Source organism: Dendronephthya gigantea, unplaced genomic scaffold (assembly GCF_004324835.1).
Source record: "Dendronephthya gigantea isolate DGI-Jeju-01 unplaced genomic scaffold, DenGig_1.0 000103F, whole genome shotgun sequence".
Taxonomy (NCBI): Eukaryota; Metazoa; Cnidaria; class Anthozoa; order Malacalcyonacea; family Nephtheidae; genus Dendronephthya; species Dendronephthya gigantea.
Window position 1 is genome coordinate 47181 of NW_021163113.1, and position 26745 is coordinate 73925.

At 37.2% G+C, this 26745-nt stretch overlaps 1 protein-coding gene and 1 pseudogene across 1 annotated transcript; one reads left to right on the plus strand and one right to left on the minus strand.

Moving 5' to 3' along the window:
* The first annotated feature begins 20861 nt into the window (after positions 1–20861).
* On the plus strand, positions 20862–23605 carry LOC114534580 (deleted in malignant brain tumors 1 protein-like). Its single transcript, XM_028556042.1, has 4 exons — positions 20862–21207; positions 21713–22138; positions 23015–23338; positions 23598–23605. Exons 1-4 carry the CDS (start codon positions 20862–20864, stop codon positions 23603–23605), a joined length of 1104 nt encoding a protein of 367 aa, XP_028411843.1.
* A 1369-nt stretch (positions 23606–24974) lies between these two features.
* On the minus strand, positions 24975–26745 carry LOC114534581 (annotated as a pseudogene).

Consider the following 26745-nt stretch of genomic DNA (forward strand, 5'->3'; position numbering starts at 1 on the left):
TTCTTACTGCCAGTTTCACCGCCAAATTTATAATTGGTGGGGAACAGATATTCAATTATTCATGTTCTTTACCATCCAGGGGCCGGTTGTACCAAAGGTGTATAAGTTATCCAACGGATAAGTCCTATCCAACGGATATATCTGCTATCCAGTGGATAGTTATCCATTGGATAAAAACGCGTTGCACGAAGCGTGGATAGTGGAGTGGATAGCTATCCAATAGATAAGTTAAAAATTACCAGGAGAAAACCGGATTATCCTGAAATTTCGTACCACAACGTCAGCTGTAATTGCTAAGAATTTATAACATTGAATTCATAATCATTACGAATTCTCGAGTAGTTACTAAATGGAAAATTAAGACATGAACAAGTGATTTCCTCGAACTTTGCACTTCACATAAACACATTTCAATTTTATTCCTTGACCTTGCGACGCTTTGCCTTTCGATTCCATAACAAATTTAGGAACACTATTTTAATGTTTTGATTGGCTAATTCCTGGCTTATCTAAGCATAGAACAAAATTCGTAGCCTTGTTGTCTATTGTACTTGTCTATTGCGTGAATGAAATTACTTATAGATATTAGCAAGTTTCCTTGGAATAGGTTAAATCTTTCTTTGCATATTCGCGTTTATAAACTGTTTAGAAGCGTACAGTAAATATACCGCCTGTTATAAATGTGAGGATGTCCAAAAAATCGCCGCTCGAAACGGAATGTGTAGGCAACGTGAAACGCTGCGACAAATATATAAACATTGGCTGGATTGCACTTCGAAAACAGTTTTAATAGTGAGTACAATCATGATGTACATTAGTTTGTATATATTAGTTTGTAGTAACAGGAATATTGCATTTTTGTCCTTTTTTATCTAAATGTTTACAGTGTTATCTTGTATCTTTGAATTTATCCACTGGATAGTGGATTTAAACTACCTCCGGACCTTGGATAAATTTATCCAGGAGATAGCGATTTTTATCCGTTGGATAAAGTTATCCAAGCTTCGTGCAACGCAAATCACACGCTGGATAAAACTTATCCGTTGGATAGCGACTTATCCGTTGGATAGCGACTTATCCACCTTTCGAACAACCGGCCCCAGTTGTTTTCAAAATAGGCGGAAGGTGAGCACGGGAATTGCATGAATACCCCCAAATTACCGATCTACTGTATGGCGCCACTGTTTTTTGCGGTTATATACCGACAAATTTCACTTAAAACAATATTTCGTTAAAAAGAATGTGTGAGGTACAAAGACCCACCAACGAGCTGTCGAAACCATTGTGGCGCCAAGTGCTCCTCCCTACTACATCGTTGCAGTCTTTTAATTGTAAGACTATGTGCACACGCGGTAACGTTTTCGAGCGTTTTCATTTTCGTTTTCATGCCAAAACGGTTTCAAACATCGTCAAAAAACAATAGAAGTTGAAGCTAATTTAACATATTGAGAATATTTTCCTTTGGATAGTGTGGACAGGGCGTCAAAGCGATAGACTAGATAAAAACGATTTTGAAAACGCGCGAAAACGACGCTCGTGTGCACATAGTCTAAGATTGTATGTTCAACAATTACTCGACTTGAAATCAATCTTCAATTTGAGCTGCGCAAAAATATGTTAGCAGTAGAGGTATTCCCTTTTTTGATAAAAGTAGCACTGCATGGTATACCTGGTCCAAAATGGTATAATTATATGTTGTGTACATAGGGGACAGGAAGCGATTAAAACTTTTCATGTTTTTTTATTAGGAGGCAATTGCGTTTGTCATTTTCAAGAGCGAAGAATAGACCGTATTACGAGAAGTAAAATTTCAGACCCAGTGTCATGGGCGAAGCCAACGATAACTTGCTCGCATAAATTCCAGATTAATCTTTACAAAGTGGAGCCAAACGTAAAATCACCGCAGCGCTTTCCTGCCGGTTTAAATAACATCAAGTATAACTTTATACTGTATGGAGGAAAGACAGTTTCATGTACCATTTTAGTCTATGTTCGTTCTTGCAATACCAGTGGTAAGTGTAATCCTAGGTGTATAGCACTTCTAGCGGTGACGAATAGTGAAAGCAAAAGACCAGGAAACAGCGAGAGATAATTCGTCTGGATATCTTCATTGTTATCATTGGCCAAAAAAAAGGGAGGGACAACGGGAACCTTATCCAAATTCAATGAGAAGAGTGAAATTAACCACTGATATTAATTCAATTTGTTATTCCATAATATGTCTTTTGCACAGAAATTATACTTGACGGACCCTTGCAGATTACAGGACGCTTTAGAGCATTACATGCAAAGTCAGTAAAACACATTGCGAAATGTTTTAATTTATTAAAGGTATAAAAGGTATTAAAGTTATTAAAGTTATTAAAGGTATTAAAGGTATTAAAGGTATTAAAGGTATTAAAGGTATTAAAGGTATTAAAGGTATTAAAGGTATTAAATGTATTAAAGGTATTAAAGGTATTAAAGGTATTAAAGGTATTAAAGGTATTAAAGGTATTAAAGGTATTAAAGGTATTAAAGGTATTAAAGGTATTAAAGGTATTAAAGGTATTAAAGGTATTAAAGGTATTAAAGGTATTAAAGGTATTAAAGGTATTAAAGGTATTAAAGGTATTAAAGGTATTAAAGGTATTAAAGGTATTAAAGGTATTAAAGGTATTAAAGGTATTAAAGGTATTAAAGGTATTAAAGGTATTAAAGGTATTAAAGGTATTAAAGGTATTAAAGGTATTAAAGGTATTAAAGGTATTAAAGGTATTAAAGGTATAAAGGTATTAAAGGTATATTAAAGGTATTAAAGGTATTAAAGGTATTAAAGGTATTAAAGGTATTAAAGGTATTAAAGGTATTAAAGGTAATTAAAGGTATTAAAGGTAAAAGAGACCTAAGGATTTAAAAAATTCACATACTTTTTTATTATTGGTCAAAAATTAATATCTTTCAGTTTCTCAGAAACAGCATCAACGTTGCCAACGTTGTTTTTTTAACCCATGCAAACTTTCCACGCCTAATTCTATTTATCTTACAACATTTCTCAACGAAACATCAAAACCATAATATTATCAATTTCTACCTATATGACAAAATTACTTTTAAGATTTGCCTAGATCATAATATGATTCGATACACATTGGGTCTATCCACGCGATTAACAAGTTTTGTATTCAATGTTTAGAAAAAGAAGAAATAGCTGAGAGAAATGGCAATAAAAGAGGTAAGCCGAAAAAATCATTATCATTTTCAAAAATATCTTTATTAATGTTACATTATACTGACAAGACGTTTCAGTTGTAGACAAAATAATCAATCCTTCACAATTTAGTTCGCACTGCGTACTTTTCAAGTTGTCTCTTTTCTGAAGATAACTTCTCATTAGTAATGAATAATCTGACAGGGCAGGATATTTTAAGAGATATAGCGATGCAATATAGATTCTCCGCGTACTTTTGTGGTCTCATTGGGGCGTGTTTGTTTAATGCGTTCATGCAGGAATATCTCATTAAAATGGTCTAATTAGGTTTCTGGGGCCGGTTGTATAAAGACGTAGTTAACTTTAACTATGCATGATTAGCGCTAATCACTGTAGTTAAATTCTATGATTTGTTAACTGCACGACTTAACTGCGTTGCACAAAACGTAGTTTGTCGGATGATTAACAAAACACGTAGTTAACTTGCGTGGAGCTTGCGTGGGGTTGTTAAACAGAGAAATAGCACGAAGTATCTTGAAATTTTTGACCACTGTTCATTGAACTGTAAACAAACTGGAATGATAACCCGGGGGGGGGATTAAAGCCAGTGATTTTTACTTTTTCTGAGTTTTGAGCTGAAATACTTAACGCCTAATGTTGAGCCGTATATGAAATTAAAGCGATTATAAAGTTATATTTCGTGTAGAAATTTGGAGACTTTAGCTTAAAGGGAATATATATTTGAAAATTTCCCGGTTTTTTTGCGATTTTTAAAATATTTCCTTTGCAGTTCAAGTCTTGAAATTTCTACACCAAATGTAACTTTTCAATAGCTTTAATTTGACACACAGCCCAACGTCTGGCGTCAAGTATTTCGTCTCAAAACTCAGAAAAACTATTTTGGCTTCAAGCTAAATAGGGATGTTTGTCAGGAGTTATCGTTCCAGTTGTATAGAGCTCACTGCCACTGTTATTAATTTTGAACAAGACTGTGGACTCTTATTTATAAAAATTGACAGTATTTTGATCTAAAATATTGGAAAAAGTGCAATAAAACAAAATAAAATAATTCAACGAAAACGGCGCTCTTATATAAAAATATCCCTTTGAGTCAAAATACCGGTTGCAGTTGAAAATGGAGATGTTTAATCTTTGCTATGGATTTTGGCATCGACACGTCTCCCAAAGCTAAATATGCTCCGTTCCTGCCCAAATGAAGTTTAAAAGCTTTGACGGGGCCCTTTCTTAAAATTTCGGCCAATTCACAAAATTTGTGTACGTTTTTCCAGGGCTTTCCTTTGGATTCAGCATTATTTTTATTATGAAAGTATAGTTTGATTATTCAACTTAAACCTACGGTAGGCATTTAGCAGTCAACGTGCCGTTTTACCATAGTAATTTTATTTAAATTTGTCAAAATGTTGAAAATTGAGGCGAGAGTTTCCTTCCTTCTTAATATTAGTAAGTTACGTCGCTAGTTGCATAGTCAAATGGCAGCGCCACTGGAGCACGCTACATACATGGTTCTAACAGTATTTTGTAGCAAATTACATATACTTTAATTCATTTTAATTTGTTTTACTTTTAAACTTCATTTGACTGGGTTTCCTATGGGTATGTGTTGATTTTAATGTTTTCTCACTCCTCAAAAGCTCAAGACGCCATTTTTACTGCGTAGCGCACTGCGCGAACGCAGTCTTAAATTTCTGTCGATTTTTTTTTGGTTTTTTACGTTTTCGACCCGGTCTTCCTGGCCGCGCAGGCCAACAAAGATACCCGTATTTTGTACTCGTTTGATTTCGTATCGAAATATTTTCGTGCTAAACAAACTAATAGTTCTAGTACCCCCGCAAAAGAAATATTTACAAAAAATTGAAAAAGTTTGTTGTCGCCGGGATTCGAACTCGGGTCGTGCGAACCAAAAGCAGGAAACTGCATGCACGATACACGTATAAAATAACACGTACACGAGTCGCTGTGTATGGCCGATAGCGCAGGAAATCTAGACGTCTGTCGTTCGAGAAAATACGTACAGGTAATCATAATGCTGGATTCTTGACTTGTCTTGTTTGATATGCTCACTCTGCATACACTAGCATACACTGATCATGGTAAACCTACACTAAAATGGGTTTACAGACAACGATCACATGAATCATGAAAGCCTTGTATGCCATGAAAGCCTTGTATGCTTTGAAAGCCTTGTATGCCATTCTATGCCATTTTTCAATTAAACCGACCTTCCTTTCAAGGGTAAAAACGGCCAGACCGATCTTATTGAATTTCAGTACAAACTGATTCCCAGAGTACATGATTCCTTATTCACGTATATCGTTAGCTATACATTTGCCTAGCACCAATAATGCAGTTTTACCCCTATATTCTGTACGAAGTGCTCTATCTATGTTTTGAAAAGTTAACGATGCCCTTGAGGATAGTTATCAAATTTTAACTAGATTTTAACTACTGTTAGCGCTAACTACGTGATTAAAGTTTTTATACAACTGGCTTAACTACGTGATTAAAGTTAACTACGTTTTAACTACAGTTGGGTGGTTAAAAGTAGTTAAAACGTAGTTAAGAGTTTTATACAACCGCCCCAGTATATTTCATCTCTCTTAATTTGTAAAAAAGCGGTCGATGTGGATGGTAGCTAGGTCAGTAGCGTAACCAGCCTCACGATTTGTCCCGCTATGCTGATATTCTGGTGATCATTGACTGTGAAAATATAATAATATAATAATATAAAATAATGAAATGAAATTAATAAAGAAAAAACTCGAAATTTAATAGCGGAACAAAATCGTCAGGCTGCGCCACCGGGCTAGGTCCAGGTTAAACTTGGATGGTCTTTTTGTTGCTACGAGTTGTAATATTTGTCAGTGGACATTCTTGGTTTTGAATTTTAATACACACGCGGGAAGATCGTCACTAAACATTTCCTAGGACAGCACTACTTTGACAATCTGTAATATAGGAAACATGATACACGTAATATGCACAATGAACAATGCACAATGGGTTATTGAAAAGGGAAATCATGTAGCGATATAGCACAGTATGATTAAGCACAAAACAGTTAGTTGATACAGGAGCACGAGAAGAGCACATCTCAAGCACCGAAGCACGAATAAAGAGTTATAAATATATGTGTGTGTTCTGTGAGTATTTGTAAAGAGCTGTCTCCCCAAACGACCCGACGATCCCGGACGTTAGAAGAGCCTAAACGAAGCCACACAAAAAGGGTCGTTTTACAAATCAGTCAGTATGGGTGAAAATACAATGATAATATCAACAAGGGTTTCACTGAGTTCAATGATTCTTGTTCGTGCTTTAATTAACAACAAACATATTTGTTATATACTTTAGATTGACTCTACCTCACCACCTGTGTCATTGCGTGGCACTGATGAGTTGTATTCTATTTTGTTCTAGAGTGTATAAAAGATATCCTTGTTCTCTGGGACATTTCGAATTATGTTAACTCTGCGTACATCGCTGATGTGAAAGAATTTCTGAAGAAATTTATCAAAAGTGAAAAGCTGCGCGTGGAAGAACAAGGCACTCATCTTGGTTTCGCTTCCTTCTCAAGCGACAACCGAACTAGAGAATTATTGGAGGTTGGCGAAATTAAGAACAAAACATTGTTGATGCAGTGGCTGGATAGAATTGACTTTGAAAATAATCCGAGTGGCAATACGGCGTTCAAAAGTATGGCAAAAAATGTAAGTAAGCCTTAAATGTTTTACCAATGTAACATTTACACAAGTGTCTTTTCAATCTTTGCTCATATTCGATCGTGGTATTAAGAAAAGTTGTTAAACCGTGATATTACAAAGACCCCAAAATGTAATTTATGTATTGTAATTTATGTATCATTCTCCAGGTGATCTGAGAATGAAAATTAGCTAATCATAAGCCAGAACCTCGAAGAAATTCAGTTGTCATTTCACATGATAGCCAGGGTTTCCAAAATGCAAGGGAATTTCCTTGCAATTGAAAACCACAAAGGAGGGAGGGATCTTTGTTAATAGGATATGCTAGAAATAAATGCATGCAGCACCCCTCTCCATTTTGAAGTTTCAACCAAGAAAATAATCTCCTATGGCCTACATTAGCTATAACTTATGGAATGAATCAATGAAAAAGCGTTGATAAAAATAATGAGAAATATTTGGCCGCGCCAGTTAAGAGACTGAAACTGACGTACTATAGCGCCTCAATTTCCGCTATCTTTGGCTTCACTTTTGCACCAAAAGTTCTTCCTCCAGATATATGTGGAGCTCACTGATGATAACTCACTTTTGCATTGACGTCACTGATATCCTATGACGTCATCATTTCAAAGTAGCCGGCTGAGATATTAGACTGAACAGCCCTAAATGTGTGAAACCTCCAATTCCAGGTGCCCATTGGCACAAATATACAATTTATTTACTCAATTACTACATATTTTTCAACAATCAAACGATTATACAAGTTTAATATTCAATTTTTTCATAGCCGTTTAACAAGACAAGTCCTAAAAATTTCCGTCCGGAGGTAGAAGACGTTATTTTGTTGTTAACCAGCAGCGCACACAAATCTGCAAAAAATCAAACGAAACTTGTCGATGAATATACCATAATACTTAGCAAGAAGAATGTCACTATTGTCCGCTTGGCTGTCGGAAATAAGGTCAAAAGGTTGAAACTATATACTAAAGGTTGGTCGTCACGAGAGCGAATATTCGAATCAAAGTTAGAGGAGTTGGACAAAGTTGTAAATGAAACAGTTGATGCTTCCTGCAATTTACATGGTAGGTGTATGTGTGTCAAAAGGTAATATTTTATAGCTGATAAGACTCGTTAAGGCAAGCTGAAAAATAAATATTTCCCCTTCCCTTCCCTTCCCTTCCTTTCCCTTCCCTTCCCTTCCCTTCCCTTCCCTTCCCTTCCCTTCCCTTCCCTTCCCTTCCCTTCCCTTCCTTCCCTTCCCTTCCCTTCCCTTCCCTTCCTTCCTTCCCTTCCCTTCCCTTCCCTTCCCCTTCCCTTCCCTTCCTTCCCTTCCTTCCCTTCCCCTTCCTTCCCTTCCTTCCCTTCCCTTCCTTCCTTCCCTTCCCTTCCTTCCCTTCCCTTCCCTTCCCTTCCCTCCCTTCCTTCCCTTCCTTCCCTTCCCTTCCCCCCTTCCTTCCCTTCCCTTCCCTTCCTTCCCTTCCTCCTTCCTTCCCTTCCCTTCCCTTCCTTCCCTTCCCTTCCCTTCCTTCCCTTCCCTTCCCTTCCCTTCCCTCCTTCCCTTCCCTTCCCTTCCCTTCCCTTCCCTTCCCTTCCCTCCCTTCCCTTCCTTCCCTTCCCTCCCTTCCCTTCCCTTCCCTTCCCTTCCCTTCCCTTCCCTTCCCTTCCCTTCCCTTCCCTTCCCTTCCCTTCCCTTCCCTTCCCTTCCCTTCCTTCCCTTCCCTTCCCTTCCCTTCCCCCCCACCGTGTCAAGAATGAGAATACTTGCTTATAAACAGGAATAAATGTGTAAACTATTATACCAATATTTTAACACCAAATTCTAAATAAAATTTTAAATTGGATAAAATAAAATAATTTTAAATAAAATCCGCCATAAATCTGTAGTATTTCACTTCTCAAAAAATTTTGGTTCTGTGCAAATTTAGAGTAAACACCAATCCTTCTTTTTAACTTGAAGGCGGATGTGAATGCAGAGATGGCGTTAACTATGAGTTTACTGCATATGCTAAACCTAATGAAATCAAAGGGCTGGTCCATTGGTCAGTACCAGAAGTCACGTGCTCTGATTATAAGAGAGGCCAAGTTCATCCACCTGACGTCAGGTCTCCTGCAAATTTCTCCCTGGGCAAGCACGTGATTACCTATCCCTACTCGTACAAACGCAATAACAAGACTATAGAGTTCAAATGTTTTGTTAACTTCACTGTTGTCGGTAAGTAATTGTTGCTCTCGGTCCGCAAATTCGCAATAGAGCCGCTCTTGATTGAGAAATTTCCATTAATCACTGACAAGCCTTATGGAGATTAATCCGCTATGGACCACGCAGTTTTCTGACAGTTTAATTGCTTTATTAATCCCCAAAATTTGACGTAAAATTACAGTAATGTAAGGACAAACATTAACACTGGTCCCCGCTGCTTAATTACCAATTTGGAACGTTAGGTGCAAACTGTAGTCCAAGGTGGCCTGGGAACTAGCAATGGTACTTGGATTAAGGAAAGATCCATGCCAATGGTATCTTGAACAGCCAACCAACCACCACCCATCCAATTACCGAGCTAGCGAAGCGCGGGCAATGGACGCCCGCCATAGAATGATACTATACCGTACCGTACCATACCATATATACCATACCATACCATAATATACCATACCATACCATACCATACCATACCATACCATACCATACCATACCATACCATACCATACCATACCATACCATACCATACCATACCATACCATACCATACCATACCATACCATACCATACCATACCATACCATACCATACCATACCATACCACATACCATACCATACACACCATACCATACCATAACATACCATACCATACCATATACCATACCACATACCAATACCATACCATACCAACCATACCATACCATACCATACCATACCATACCATACCATACCATACCATACCATACCATACCCATACCATACCATACCATACCATACCAACCATACCCATACCATACCATACCATACCATACCATACCATACCATACCATACCATACCATACCATACCATACCATAATACCATACCATACCATACATACCATACCATACCATACCATACCATACCATACCATACCATACCATTACCATACACCATACCATACCATACCATACCATACCATACCATACACCATACCATACCATACCACCATACCATACCATACCATACCATACCATACCATACCATACCACCATACCATACCATACCATACCATACCATACCATATACCATACCATACCATACCATACATACCATACCATACATACCATACCATACCATACCATACCATACCATACCATACCATACCATACCATACCATACATACCATACCATACCATACCATACCATACCATACCATACCATACCATACCATACCATACCATACCATACCATACCATACCATACCATATACCATACCATACCATACCATACCATACCATACCATACCAACCATACCATACCATACCATACCATACCATACCATACATACCATACCATACCATACCCATACCATACCATACCATACCACCATACCATACCATACCATACCATACCATACCATACCATACCATACCATACCATACCATACCATACCATACCATACCATACCATACCATACCATACCATACCATACCATACCATACCATACCATACCACCATACCATACCATACCACCATACCATACCATACCATACCATAACCATACCATACCATACCATACCATACCATACCATACCATACCATACCATACCATACCATACATACCATACCATACCATACATACCACCATACCATACCATACCATACCATACCATACCATACCATACCATACCATACCATACCATAACCATACCATACCATACATACCATACCATACCATACTACCATACCATACCATACCATACCATACCTACCATACCACCATACCATACCATACCATACCATACCATACCATACCATACCATACCATACCATACCATACCATACCAACCATACCATACCATACCATACCATACCATACCATACCATACCATACCATACCATACCATACCATACATACCATACCATACCATACCATACCATACCATACCATACCATACCACCATACCATACCATACCATACCATACCATACCATACCATACCCATACCATACCATACCATACCATACCATACATACCATACCATACCATACCATACCATACCATACCATACCATACCATACATACCATATACCATACCATACCATACCATACCATACCATACCATACCATACCATACCATACCATACCATACCATACCATACCATACCATACCATACCATACCATACCATACCATACCATACCATACCATACCATAATATACCATACCATACTATACCATACCATACCATACCATAACATACCATACCATAATACACCATGCCATGCCATGCCACGCCATGCCATGTCTCAAAATCTTTATTATTCCAATGCAAGGCGCCATTATATCTAAAGCACATCTTGCCGAATTCTTTTCTCGGCATTGGTAGTGCTAAATCGGTATTCCTATTTCTGAGATTATATGTAATATTTTTTTCATTATTGCATCGAAATTTTTCACTTAGATTGAGAGCGGTGTGGCCGTTCAGAATTTTAATGAAAATGAATGGGCTTAAGATTGTTTTTTCTTTCATCAAAAGATTTCCAACTTAGGTTCTCGAGTAATTCAAAAGACCGAGTATCGTGAAACCCTTGCCGCGCGATTTTTGGTACTTTTGCAACCTATTTAAAGACCACTCGCGCAATTATTCTACAGAAGGCTGCAATAATCGAAATATGGCTGTATTATAGCATTATATAACATTTTGGCAGTCGAAATTGATGCAAAATGTTTAATCCGTTTGATCGCACCAATGCCGGCGCTAACCTTGGAACAAATAGATTCGATATGTTTATCCCAGGATATCCTTTCATACAGGTTCACACCGAGGCATGAATATTTATTGGTCCTATGTACTTGTATTCGAAGTATAAATATTAAAGCCCAACACAGTGCTTTCAGTAAAGCCATAAGAGACAATCAAACCATTTGAGAATAATAAGAATATATTTGGTAGTAACGTTTCGTCTTAACTTAAGACATCTTCAGACTAAATGATAAATTACATGATAACATGAATATGTAGACTAGTAATATATTTACAAGGTATCAATTTACAAAAGGTGATAACAAGGACAACGTAAGAACAAGGTACATAGAGGACAAGGGACAGAACGTCACGACACGATGACAATACGAAGTAAGGACTAAAATAAATTGAGAGGGCAGGGGCGTAACTTGACCCTAAGCGTTGGGGGGGTGTGAAGCAAATTTGCCCTACCAAAGGGCGTGACCTGCAACAAATACGCGGAAAAGGGCGTGGCAACCAAATGCAATTATAGCTCTTTTTGATAGGCTGTGAGACAGTTATATATTTATTACGCAAACCCGGCTGCATAAAACTGAAAGCGAGATTTTGATATATTTCGGAAATTATTGAAATCTACGAGGCGCCACCATGGTTGGGCGCCGAGAGAAAGATTTTCGAAAATTCGGTCCTCTAGATCGTCGGAAACGGCCTTCTCAGACTGGCAACTTTCTCTCGAATTGTAAGTTGCACCCACGCCTAATTTTCAAGACTTCCCGCACCCGAACTGATTTTCAAGAAGCGATATCTCCTGCAAATTAAGTTAACTGAAAAATCTCAAGTTCTGCGCATTTGCAGTCTCTCTAACCAGCGAACCCCTATTTGGATCGATTTTACTAACTTACAATTCTTATAGCTGCATGTAAATTTAAAGTTTCGTTAGTTTGTTTAGTATTCATATGTTTTTTTTTATCAATTTGGGCAAAAATTGTCCAGCCTGAACCCAGCGGTCTGTCCTGCAAATTCCCAACAAATTGCCCTACCAAAACACTGTTTTCAACAATTGGGGGGGTGTCACACCCCCCACACCCCCCCACACCCCCCACACCCCCCCACACCCCCCCAACAGTTACGCCCCTGTGAGAGGGATAGAGTTGCCTTGAACATTAAGAGAAGGCTTAAGTTTGGTGATGAGGAGACTCATGTATCATTAGCTCATAAGAGTCAGATGAGGAAGAGAGGATTCTAAAGTCGTCAAAGCTAGCCGGGTGTCCGCAAGCCTTTAGGTGCGAATGTATACTGGACATAACAGGGCTTGAGGTCTGTTTACCAGTGATAGATGATATTCCCAAGTGCTCTGATATTCTGGTGTGTAAATGACACGTGGTTTGACCCACGTACGACGCGGAACAACATCGACACTTAAATAAATAAACTACACCAGATCTCAGGCACTTAGGGACTTTAAACGGAAAGAGTGAAGAGAGCCTTCTAGTGGAACGAAAAACAAATCTAACATCCAAATGCGGAAAAGCGGCGCTACAAAGACGGTTGATTTGGGTGCGAATCTGAAAAGAGTGTAACCCAGTAAAAGGGAGACAAAAATAGATGATTTTCTTAGGTGCTGTTGGGATAGGCGGTTTTGGAACGAACGTATTATCGAGAAATTCTCGGACCAGACGGTCGAATAAATGCGAAGGAAACCCGTTGACTTGGAAGAACTTCCTAACAATTTCAAGTTGGACGTGAAAGTTTCATTACTCGAACAGAGATTGAAAATGCGATGGAGTAAACATGATATTAAGCAGCGTTAATAACTGAGTGGTATAAAGCTATGGAAATTCGTGAAGAGACCAGTAAACGTAGGTTTACGATACACCGAAGAACGACAACAACATCGTCATTATGAAACCTGACAAAAGCAACGGCGTGGTTATTCTCAACAAAGACGAGTATAACAACAAAATGGATGAAATACTATCGGACAGCTCGAAATTTCAGTTGCTTGGTGGAGATCCCGTTAAAGTTACGCTACAACGTGAAGGCAAATTGAAAACACTGCTGAAGAAATTAAAGGCCTCTCATTCGATCAATGAACAAACGTATAATGAAATACATCCTACAGGATTTCGCATAGGTATTTTATATGGTCTTCCTAAGATTCATAAGTCCACCATTCCTCTCAGAGTGATTTTGTCATGTGTTAATCATTATTCGTACCACCTTGCAAAATTTTTCATACAGCTTCTAACTCCTATCATATCTAGCTCCTTTATTATAAAGGATTCGTTCTCGTTCGTCCAAGAACTCTTGAACTGTGACATCAACTTCAACAATGTTGTCATGGCTAGTTTTGATGTGGCCTCTTTGTTTACCAACATCCCTGTTGATGAAACTATTAGTATACTTTGCAAATAACCTTTTCTCCCAGTACCAGTTCATTCAAGGCCTTGACCGTGCTGAATTTGAAAAACTCTTGTCCCTATCTGTTAAGAACTGTCATTTCATATTCAATGGTCGTCTATACCAACAAGTGGATGGCCTGGCAATGGGCAGCCCTTAGGGCAACTTTTCGCGAACATTTTCATGTCTTTTCATGAGCAAATATAGCTCCAAAACTGTCCTTCCTTATTTAAACCAGTACTCTACGATAGATGATCGCTTCCTTCTCTTCCGATCTCTGGATCACGCACCTCTCTTCCTTGATTATTTCAACTGACAACATCCCAATATATCCTTCACATTTGACAAGGAAGACAATGGCAAGCTCCCTTTTCTTGATGTTGAGATATTACGCTCTAACTGGAAGTTTACAACTTCGGTGTATCATAAACCTACGTTTACTGGTCTCTTCACGAATTTCCATAGCTTTATACCACTCAGTTATAAACGCTGCTTAATATCATGTTTATTTACTCCATCGCATTTTCAATCTCTGTTCGAGTTATGAAAACTTTCACGTCCAACTTGAAATTGTTAGGAAGTTCTTCCAAGTCAACGGGTTTCCTTCGCATTTATTCGACCGTCTGGTGCGAAAATTTCTCGATAATACGTTCATTCCAAAACCCCCTATCCTAACAGCACCTAAGAAAATCATCTATTTTTGTCTCCCTTTTACTGGGTTACACTCTTTTCAGATTCGCACCCAAATCAACCGTCTTTGTAGCGCCGCTTTTCCGCATTTGGATGTTAGATTTGTTTTTCGTTCCACTAGAAGGCTCTCTTCACTCTTTCCGTTTAAAGTCCCTAAGTGCCTGAGATCTGGTGTAGTTTATTTATTTAAGTGTCAATGCTGCACAGCAAAAAATGAATTTCTTGTTTAAGTTAAATTGGAATTTTGTTTTAAGAAAATATTTACTTGTTTCAAGAAATAATTTTCTTATTTTGAGAAAATATTTTCTTAAGATTTTTTCTTCTTAATTTGAGAAAACATTTTCTTGAAATAAGAAAATTATTTCTCGAGAAAATATCAGAGATATCACTTTCTTATCATAAGAAAATGTTTTTCTTAAAATGAGAAATTGTTTTCTTAAGAAAATATTGAGATATCAATTTCTTGTTATAAGAAATATATATTCTTAAACTAAGAAAATGCTCTTCGCATTAAATTTGAAGAATTTCAGCTGAGAGTAATCTTCAAAATTACTTGTGTTTCAAATGTTCCTTTTTGTTGAAGTTTGTTGATTTCAAAATAGATGGTTCATATTTTATTGTTTTTCGTTCTGATCATCAATTTAGCTAATTATCAGTATGAGTAAAGTGCCCTTAGTCAACAATGAAGCTTTTCTTACTTACACTTTACAAGCATGGCATGACATATTCGGTCAAGAACTGTTAAAATAGAACAAAGTCATAATATAATGTTTGCAAAATGCTGTTTTCATTTACAGAAATCCAGCGTGAGATAATTCAAAGCATTCAAAGGTTTAATACTGATAATTATATGGTCCAGCCTGACGCAGAGCCTGATTATTCCATTTATCCCATTATGCCTTTCGGGCGTAGACCACGAGGGAAATTTGAATACTTAGCGAAACAACCTATAACGCTATTAACGCATAGTAAAGAAATATTGTTTTTTTACGGCGAATATGGCATTTGTATCTTGTTATTAACTTTATATATTACCGATAAAGATATGGACGTTTAGGATGTGAGAAAATATACACTATATCGGCGCAAATTTGTGGTATTTCATAAGGTGAGTTGATGTTTCATGATGTCATATGCCAACATGCTGATCGAGTGTGTTATTATATACAACGTATAAGCCTTTATTTGTTAGCCTTCGTTAGCCTTTATTCCACCCTATTATAGATCAAGAATTGTATTTTCATCGTTCAATGATTTGCGCTATGATTTTCCATGTTATTATCTGTTTATATAGTTAAATAGTTGGCTATAGCACTAATATAGCAGGAATAGCTAAACAATACCTTAGAATTCCTCAGCAATTATGGCCTAGAATACCTCAGAGGAGCAAAATAGAATAGTCCAATGTTGTGATATATATAACTAAGGAGCAGCATATGGCAGTGTTTCTAATGTCTTTGTTTGAAATGAAGGAAAGGAGTTGAGTTGTATTTTCAGATTGATACTAATTACTAAATCCAGAGGGGTTAACTAATGTAACAGTGCTTCTCCACAGTAGGGTTGAGACTGTTCCAAAGGGTATAAATTGTGCATCAGAGTCTGCTCTATTTTGCCTTCAGATACATTTATCCATCCATATTTTGTTAGGGACAATTTTTGGATTTAACACCATTTGATTTCATTGGATAAGGCCTCTATCTATATATTGTTTGAATTAATTACATGTATTTTCATGGTGAATTGATTAGAATTTAAACTATCATAGGGAGGTAGAAAAGCAGTGTAGAATGGGTTTAAGGATGGGCATATTTGATAATGGTCTTAAAGTAGTTTTCTTAAAGATGCCGGTATTGCAAGCGATAGCTAAAGAATAGCTTAAAATTCCCCAGAGTAGCTAAATTATTATTTACCAGTATTTTTTGTTTGATGTACTCAATTCCTAACATGATTGCAAAGTTTTATTTTAAGTTAAGTGTGAACTTAGGATTTACTTCACACCAATTTTTAAATTATTTACTCTCAAATTTATCTGATGATGTCTCGTCTGATTTTAAGGACCACAAAAATCCTTTTGCAATAATTGATTTGTACTGCAATAATTGATATTTGGAAACATGTCAAATAAACACTGGACAAATACAAAACCTTCAAAGCCGGAGTGCAATATTATATATAATCATGCATTTCTCTGTATTTCTATATAATCATGTAGGGCCTATAATTCTCATGTATTAATGTCTGCTGTGTATTCTATATTATGACTGATGAATATTTTAGTAAATTTACATTACATTCTTACTTATAACAAAATATCATGTCAGAGGTTCTAGGGTTTCTTGAGAATTAACTTTTCTTATTATAAGAAAATATTTTCTTGGAAATATTTCTTAAGACAAATTTCTTAAGAAAATTTTTCTCTATATGAACATTCTATAAGAAATTTTGGACTAATTTCAAGAAAATTTTCTTAAACTGAGAAATTATTTGTGTGCAATTTTTCTTATTCTAAGAAAATTTTCTTAAGAAAAAATTTCTTAAGAAAAACAGTAAGAAAATTTTCTTATTATTCTCCCAAGAAAATTTGAACTCATTTTAAGAAAATTTTCTTAAAATGAGTTTTTTTTTTCTTGAAATAAGAAAATGATTTTTTGCTGTGTGTTCCGCGTCGTACGTGGGTCAAACCACGTGTCATTTACACACCAGAATATCAGAGCACTTGAGAATATCATCTATCACTGGTAAACAGACCTCAAGCCCTGTTATGTCCAGTATACATTCGCACCTAAAGGCTTGCGGACACCCGGCTAGCTTTGACGAATTTAGAATCCTCTCTTCCTCACTTGACTCTTATGAGCTAATGATACATGAGAGTCTCCTCATCACCAAACTTAAGCCTTCTCTTAATGTTTAAGGCAACTCTATCCCTTTCAATTTATTTTAGTCCTTACTTCGTATTGTCATCGTGTCGTGACGTCTCTGTCTCTTGTCCTCTCATGTACCGCTTGTTCTTACGTTGTCCTTGTTATCACCTTTTGTAAATTGATACCTTGTATCAATATTTTCAAGATCACTATTTACCTTCGTAACCAGATCGCAGCAGTCATTAGAGGATGCAAAAATTTCGGTGTCATCATCATAGAGGGAAGGTGTTGAGTGAAAGTACTACCGCTTAAAGCCGTAACAAACGAAGGAGTGTATAACGTACCTTGTTGAGCCAGAAACGAGTTATCTTGGTGTGGTGGAAGTGGATTGGAGCGCATCCCCCAATTGTTCCAAATGCGTCGTAGAGTGATGGAAAGACGTGGACGCAACGCTACCCATTGCGCTCTGAAGCCCTGAGAGAAACTCTGGTGACTGAAAGGAAGCGCTCCAGTTGATTTTGGTGCCCGTTGCAGTTGGGGTAGAAGACTCTCCCAAAGACGCATCAGCCGTGTGTAAATCCATTAGGACGAAGTTTAGGTTCTTTCAATGTAAACCATTAAAAATTTTTGTTAGTCTTGTTACACTTTGCGTGCCGAGCAACTAATGACCGCAAAGGGAGGGAGCACGCAATATAACACGTGGGCTGACTTAGAGCACCTCGACAGGAACACCTAACTTCCAGATCACGCGTGCTTTCCTCGCTATTAACTTTTGTTATTGAATAACCTCATTAAACTCGAGCCCGCAAGTCGCTGGTAATCAAGCCAGCAGTTAGAGTAATGATTTGAGTTCTTTAAAGATGAGGTAAAGTCCGTTCTGCGCATATATTCCGCGCAGCAACACATTCCATCAGTGGGGGAGCAACTTTTGGAATGTTAATGAATGCGATATTTGCGCGTTGTATTACAAACGGCAGTTCGGGAGCACAATTATTCTATTTTATGTCGCAAGGCGAAGAGGCTCGAATTACGAGTGACGAAGATAACTTATCTTATCATAAGGCTGCTAGAAAAAAGCCAGATTATGCTGAAACGAATGCTCCAAGAATTTATTTGTTGAATGAGAACACGAGATGGCGAGGCTATTTGTCGTCGCTACAGACGCTACCTTCTCGCTTGTCCTACAATTACAAATACATAGTGTTAAATAACGGCCGGTTTATTTACAAGCTTCGCTTTATATTTTCTTCAAAATATAATAAGATTTTCTTCAAAATATTATATAAAATAAACATATTCATCACAGATCACAGCCGGTCGAGCGAGAAGAAAATAAGAAAATTAAAACGATTCATACGTCATGTAAAGATTATATAACCAACGTAAACAAACATTGTTATGCCCAGAATATATGCGCAGAACGGACTTTACATCATCTTTAATATTTCGTATGTACTTGTGAAGTTTTCGACATCCTAATTGTACTTTCTTTAGTCTTTTTTTAATAAACTTGTAAATTCCAAATAGTTTATCTTCCAATTTAGCTTGTGATTGCCCATGCACACAAACAGTAAATTCTGAAGTTGAAGAAGGCCAGGACGAGAAGATCTTAGTCAGTTGGACAGAACCAAAGCCTAGGTGCCCGACCACACCAAATCCCGCTAATCCAAAACTTACTGGCTTGTTTTCTATTGGTAATTACGCACGGTACTACAATTACACGTACAGCAACAAGTATCAAACATTTGGCATCCAATGTCACGTAAGAATTGGTGTCACAGGTATGCTCGTCACTCTAATAATAATCCCAATTGTTTCACCTTACTTAACTTGTACGGAATGCTATAGCGTAACGTGTATTCAAATTTCGCATGGTTTAAATAGTTAATTAAAAAAATGTTGTACTCTATAAACCTTAAACGCCTAAACGTAAAATCCGATAAACAAGCGTGCAACGTGTACAAATACCAAGCTTTAACTGTGTGGAACAGTGTCGGAATAATAGATAGAGTTCGAATTAAATTTTTCACTTGGAGATCTGTTAAAAAACAATAGACAGAAACCTACGGGCCTGAGAAACGAAATCAGAATTTTTTGTGATATTAGTTTCACTTTAAAATTAATTCCACTATTCAAAGCATCACCGTAAGCTTGACTTTAAATATTCCAGCCTATAAAACGCTGAGGTTACAAGGATCTTTAAGTAAAAATGGAACAGGACGTGTTGAAGTGTTCTTCAATAGAGAATGGGGAACAATCTGTGAAGATGGATGGGATTTCAACGATGCTAGAGTTGTTTGTCATCAACTTGGTTATCAAGATGCTGTTAGAGCTCTTCAGGGAGATCATATTCCTGATGGTTCTGGACGGATATGGTTAGACGAGGTTGAATGCAAAGGAATGGAGCAAAATTTGATAAGTTGTTCTCATAGAGGATGGGGAGAACATGATTGCAGTCATGAGAAAGACGCTGGAGTAGAATGTTTTTCACCAGGTAAAGATACAAAAAAATAAACTTGTTAAGGTGGCTGTATAAGCATATATTTGAAAAACGCAAATGTTTTCCTATTTCTCACTCAAAAGTAATTTTTCCTCCTGCCAAAAACTTGACCTAGTAGTTTTTGAAAATGGTTTGAATTAGGTAGACGATTTAACGGCATTTATACGTGACAGAGGTTCAACACCGTCTGTTAACTCGGATTTAAATTGTGCAATTGTCTGTGTAACTATATTATCAGGATTGTGAACTTTAATGCCGGTGATTACGCAAAGTACGAGTCGATAACTATGATTTCTATCGTAATGAAACATTTCGCATGAAGTTTGCGTTGTATTAGTTACAATTTCTGCTTACTTACAGAAGAGAATGAATGATCGTATTTTATGCTACTAGAAATTTGCAAAATCGTTTCATTGCGAACATGATACCAGTTTATAATCTTTCTTATTTACTGCGACGCAATGCCTCAAGCTCGCCTTTGGCGTCTCATCTTTTGTTAACAGAAGAACCTTACTGGAAAAATTCACGTCGCGTAGTTACCACGAATCTGCGCTTAGGAGGGAATAAGACTGTTATTATGTCGAATGCAAATAAAAAGATATCAAACAAAATGAGGTTACAAGGATCTGTAAGCAAAAATAGAACAGGACGTGTTGAAGTGTTCTTCAATGGACAATGGGGAACAATCTGTGATGACGAATGGGATTTCAAAGATGCTAGAGTTGTTTGTCGTCAACTTGGTTATCAAGATGCTGTTAGAGCTCTTCACGGAGGTCAGGTTCCTCATGGTTCTGGACGGATATGGTTAGACGAGGTTGGATGCAAAGGAATGGAACAAAAATTGATAAGGTGTTCTCATCTAGGATGGGGAGTACATGATTGCAGTCATGACGAAGACGCTGGAGTAGAATGTTTTTCACCAGGTAAAGATACAAAAAATAAACTTGTTAAGGTGGCTGTATGGGCATATATTTAAAAAAAGCAAATGTTTTCCTATTTCTCACTTAAAAGTAATTTTTCCTCCTGCCAGAAACTTGACCTAGTAAATTTTTGAAGATGGGTTGAATTAGGTGGACGACTTAACGGCATTTATACCTGAGGTTCAACAGCGTCTGTTAACTCGGATTTAAATTGTGCAATTGTCTGTGTAACTATATTATCAGGATTGTGAACTTATATGCCGGTGATCACGCAAAGTACGAGTCGATGACTATGATTTCTATCGTAATGAAACATTTCGCATGAAGTTGGGCGTGTATTAGCTACAATTTCTGCTTACTTACAGAAGAGAATGAATGATCGTATTTTACGCTACTAGAAATTTGCAAAATGGTTTCATTGCGAACATGATACAAGTTTTTAATCTTTCTTATTTACTGCGACGCAATGCCTCAAGCTCGCCTTTGGCGTCTCATCTTTTGTTGACAGAAGAACCTTACTGGAAAAATTCACGTCGCGTAGTTACCACGAATCTGCACTTAAGAGGGAATAAGACTGTTAATATGTCGAATGCAAATAAAAAGATATCAAACAAAACGAGGATACAAGGATCTGTAAGTAAAAATGGAACAGGACGTGTTGAAGTGTTCTTCAATGGACAATGGGGAACAATCTGTGATGACGGATGGGATTTCAAAGATGCTAGAGTTGTTTGTCGTCAACTTGGTTATCAAGATGCTGTTAGAGCTCTTCACGGAGGTAAGGTTCCTCATGGTTCAGGACGGATATGGCTAGATGAGGTTGACTGCCAAGGAATGGAGCAAAATTTGATAAGTTGTTCTCACAATGGATGGGGAGAACATGATTGCAGGCACTCCGAAGACGCTGGAGTAGAATGTTCTTCAACAGGCAAAGGTACAGAAAATAACAACATATTAAGGTAGCTCAATGAGCATATATCTAACAGTGTTCGTTAACTCGGACTTTGGAGACCTTACACAAAGAGTCTGGCACCTTCGTAATGGCGTGTAAGAAATGGCATTGCTCCCGCTGTTTCTAATCTATGCATATAAATGGATTAGCAAAAGCGGAAGCAACGCCATTTCTACACGCCATTACGAAGGTGTCGTCCTGTTTGCGTAAGGTTTCCATTATCTGTGGAATAGACCTATTTCATAATGATGTCAAACGCGGAAAGTCAGGTGTTACACGAAGTTTGATTGGCTCGATAGTTTTGAGGAGCCAATCAAATTCCGTGTAACATAAGACTTTCCGCGTTTGACGTCTTAAACGAAAGTCTTTTGTCTGTGTAACTCTATTATCAGGCTTGTGTACTTTAATGCTGTTAATCACGAAAGTACGAGTCAATGACTATGATTTCTATCGAAAGCAAACATTTTGTATGAACTTGGGCGTGTATTAGCTACAATTTCTGCTTGCTTACCGGAAAGAATAAGTTATCTTATTAGAAAATTTGCTAAATCATTTTATTGGGAACATAATAGCCGTTTTTATAATCTTTCTTATTTGTTGTCACGTAATGTCGCAAGCTCGTCTTTGGTGTTTCATTTTTAGTGCAAAGTTTCTTTGAAACTTTGCAGAATTGTGATGTGTGGCGAAATTTCAAACGAGTCAGTCGGTCGATCGGTCGGTTGCTCGCTTGGTCTCTCGCTCGGTCGATCAGTCGGTCGCGTGAGAAACGAAAACAGAAATTTTCGTGATATTAGTTTCACTTTACTATTAATTTCACTATTCAAAGCATTAGCATAAGCTTCACTTTAAATATTCCAGCTTATAAAACGCTGAGGTTACAAGGACCTTTAAGTAAAAATGGAATTGGACGTGTTGAAGTGTTCTTCAATGGACAATGGGGAACAATCTGTGATAATGCATGGGATTTCAACGATGCGAGAGTTGTTTGTCGTCAACTTGGTTATCAAAATACTGTTAAAGCTCTTCAGGGAGGTCAGGTTCCTCCTGGTTCTGGACGGATATGGTTAAACTGGGTTCAATGCAAAGGAATGGAACAAAATTTGACAAGTTGTTTTCATAGAGGGTGGGGAGAACATGATTGCAGTCATTACGAAGATGCTGGAGTAGAATGTGTTTCAACAGGTAAAGTTACAAAAATAAACATGTTAAGGGGGCTCTCTGAGCATATTTCTGAAAAACGAAAATGTTTTCCTATTTCTCATTTTAAAGTGATTTTTTCCTGCTGTTCTGACACAATTTTAATTTTAAAAACTTGACCTACTAAATCTTTAAAAATGGGTTGAATTAGCTGGACGACTTAACGACATTTATACCTGAGGCTCAAAAGCGTGTGTTAACTCGGATTTAATCTGTGCAATTGTCTGTGTAACTGTATTATCAGGATTGTAAACTTTAATGCCGGTGATCACGCAAAGTACGAGTCAATGACTATGATTTCTATCGTAATGAAACATTTTGTATGAAGTTCGCCTTAAATTAGCTACAATTTCTGTTTACAGCAAAGAATATATAAGTTATCTAATTTTTGCGATGATAGAAAATTTGCTAAATCATTTCATCGTCAATATAATGCCAATTTTTTAAATATTTTGTTTCCCTCTCACGGATGTCGCAAACTCACCTTTAGCGTCTCATCTTTTGTTAAAACTCATTATGTGATCCGCCCTGTAATATCCGTCCCCGAGGACGGGTGAATTCAAAATTTAAAAACTTGGGCATAACGAATACTTGGGAAATGAAAATTCTACGACTGAATAGTAAATATCATAATCTTACTTTTGTGTTGATTTCGTAAATTTTCATCGCGTTTTAGGCGAGTTATCGAGATATTTCAACAAACAAATGTCTCACTCAATCATAAAGATGCATTTTGGCAAGTTTGATGCAATGCCTTATCTTTGTAGCGTTGTATCTTCGTTTCTTTTTAGCCAAAAGCGACGGTTCGCCCACCATTTTGTTTATAAAATTCTGCTCTATTTTTACAATTTTGACACAAATGATAGCGATATTATCTTTATTGAACGACGTTTCGATGCTAAAACGTGCATCATTTTCAAGTTATGATAATTACATTTAAATTGCGTTGATTTTAAACGGTTCATGTCACGTTAGTATATATTGCGCGAGCATGCTTAAGATCATGCAGTTGATTAGTTAAATTATATTAACTACATAAATTAGATCTAAATTTTGTCATTCTTACGCCTGTATTCAAAAAGCTCACTCACACTCACACTCATATGGTGTGACATATAAATTTTGTTAATGCTGATCAATGAGAAAGTTTTCTCTCAATAGATGAAAAGATATAAGCTAAATCACTGAAAATCAAGCCCCTGTTCGGCTGAAAATACCGCCATTGAAACGTTATGAAAAGATTAAAATCTCCCACTCAATGAGTTTGAGTGTGAGTGAGCTTTTAGAATACAGGCGTTAGTCTACTTAAATTATATATTTAACAAATAGATTACAATGAACCGTTGTCTGTTCAGTTATAGATTTCATTGTATAGGTTCACTGTAATCTATTTGTTTTATATAATAAAACTGAAAAAAATCCAAAATTAATTGAATTATTTGTTTGCAATTTAAAAACAAGAAAATTGCTGTGACGTCATTCCGTGCGTCTGTCCTCTTATAGATCATGGCTCTCGACCAATGAAATTGCTTGAATTCTTTACGTTATTATATAAATACGTACACACATATACGAACACACACAAAAACATACATATATACAGAAACTAAACATTTCCAGATTAAGTATAAAGTTTAGAACGAATAGAGTCCGATTGAGTGTTCAAAGATGGTGATAGTTCCTTAATATGCAACATCTCGAAAAGAAGGCAGCCATACTTTCCTTGGCATTTCCGAAGAATTGAAAAGCAACTCTCAAGCCTCGACGTATCTTCACCATGACATTCGATTACATGTTTCCCGATTACCGACCGCTTGTGTTCGTCAATGCGTTAATGTAAGTGTCGACCAGTATAGCCAACATAATCTGCATCGCACAGATCACATTTATATCTATATACAACGCGCTGTTGATTTACAATTGGTGGTTTAACTTCACGGACTTTTAACTCATCCTTAAGCTTTCTACTCTTAAAAATGGGCTTTAATATTCTACCGATCATCGAACCAAGGCTTGCAAGTTGTCTTCGTACAATATCAGATGACTTTTGATCTTTAAACGGCAGGGCTACACAAATTATATCCTCTTTTACATGTTCTGTCCGAGCAGAACTGTTGATTTCTGTATATTTCTTCGTTTCAAACTCTGCGATCATTGAGTCAATAAGTCTGAGGGGATATCGTAGATTGAGGAAGACGTTCTTTAAACGATCACATTCTTCAACGAAATGTTTCCAGGATGATGACAAACGGAATGCACGATTCAGCATGGTAACTATCAGAGATTTCTTATATCTGTGATCGACATGGCTTTGGTGGTGGAGGAGAAGGCCAGTATTAGCATAGGCAGCCCAGACTTTGACTTGCGCGTGTGATACTCGCGCGCGTGTCGCGCTTACGTTGTTTACTTCGTCTATATATTATGACAAGGTAGGAAAGAGTTTATCAAAATATGACAGATATACCTTCGTAAATGTATAATTATCTAAAAAAATACTTGAAGAAACGCCACAAAAACTACAACCTAATAATTACCGATGATTAAACTACATTACCCTGCAGTTTCCATGTTTTAAACAACATCTAAAGCCTTCAAATTAGCGAAGTAAAACAGAAATTCATACGGAATTTTGGGAAAACTATCCGAGGGTCACTCCGCCTAAGGAAACGTCATCTTTTTTGAGATATTAACTAAACGCTCATTGGTTCTCATTGGTGGTCCTGCAGGTAAGCCAATGAGCGTTTAGTTAATATCTCAAAAAAGATGACGTTTCCTTAGGCGGAGTGACCCTCGGATAGTTTTCCCAAAATTCCGTATGAATTTCTGTTTTACTTCGCTAATTTGAAGGCTTTAGATGTTGTTTAAAACATGGAAACTGCAGGGTAATGTAGTTTAATCATCGGTAATTATTAGGTTGTAGTTTTTGTGGCGCTTCTTCAAGTAATTTTTTAGATAATTATACATTTACGAAGGTATATCTGTCATATTTTGATAAACTCTTTCCTACCTTGTCATAATATATAGACGAAGTAAACAACGTAAGCGCGACACGCGCGCGAGTATCACACGCGCAAGTCAAAGTCTGGGCTGCCTATGGTATTAGTTGGTTTTATGTAGACTTTAGTTTCGATTTTGGTACCTGTTCTTATTGCCTCCATACCCAGGAAGGGCAGCTTTCCGTCAACTTCACATTCCATTGTGAAATTCAACGCTGAATGGCAGTTGTTCAAGGTGTTGAGAAATTCTTCTGCGGATGCTAAACTTTCTTGGGTGGTAATTGTGTCATCGACAAACCGGTTGTAAAAGGGGGGCATACGATGGTTATCCACAAGCTTTTGTTCAATGGAACACATGAAGCTGTTTGCCATCAAGGGGCCAAGTGGTGATCCCAT

Excerpts from the sequence above, each read along its gene's own strand:
- LOC114534580 (XM_028556042.1), top strand. The coding sequence starts at position 20,862 with ATGTCGAATGCAAATAAAAAGATATCAAACAAAATGAGGTTACAAGGA. Across the intron at positions 21,208-21,712 it reads AGTAGAATGTTTTTCACCAG|AAGAACCTTACTGGAAAAAT; the intron begins GTAAAGATACAA and ends TTTTGTTGACAG. Across the intron at positions 22,139-23,014 it reads ATGTTCTTCAACAGGCAAAG|CTTATAAAACGCTGAGGTTA; the intron begins GTACAGAAAATA and ends TAAATATTCCAG.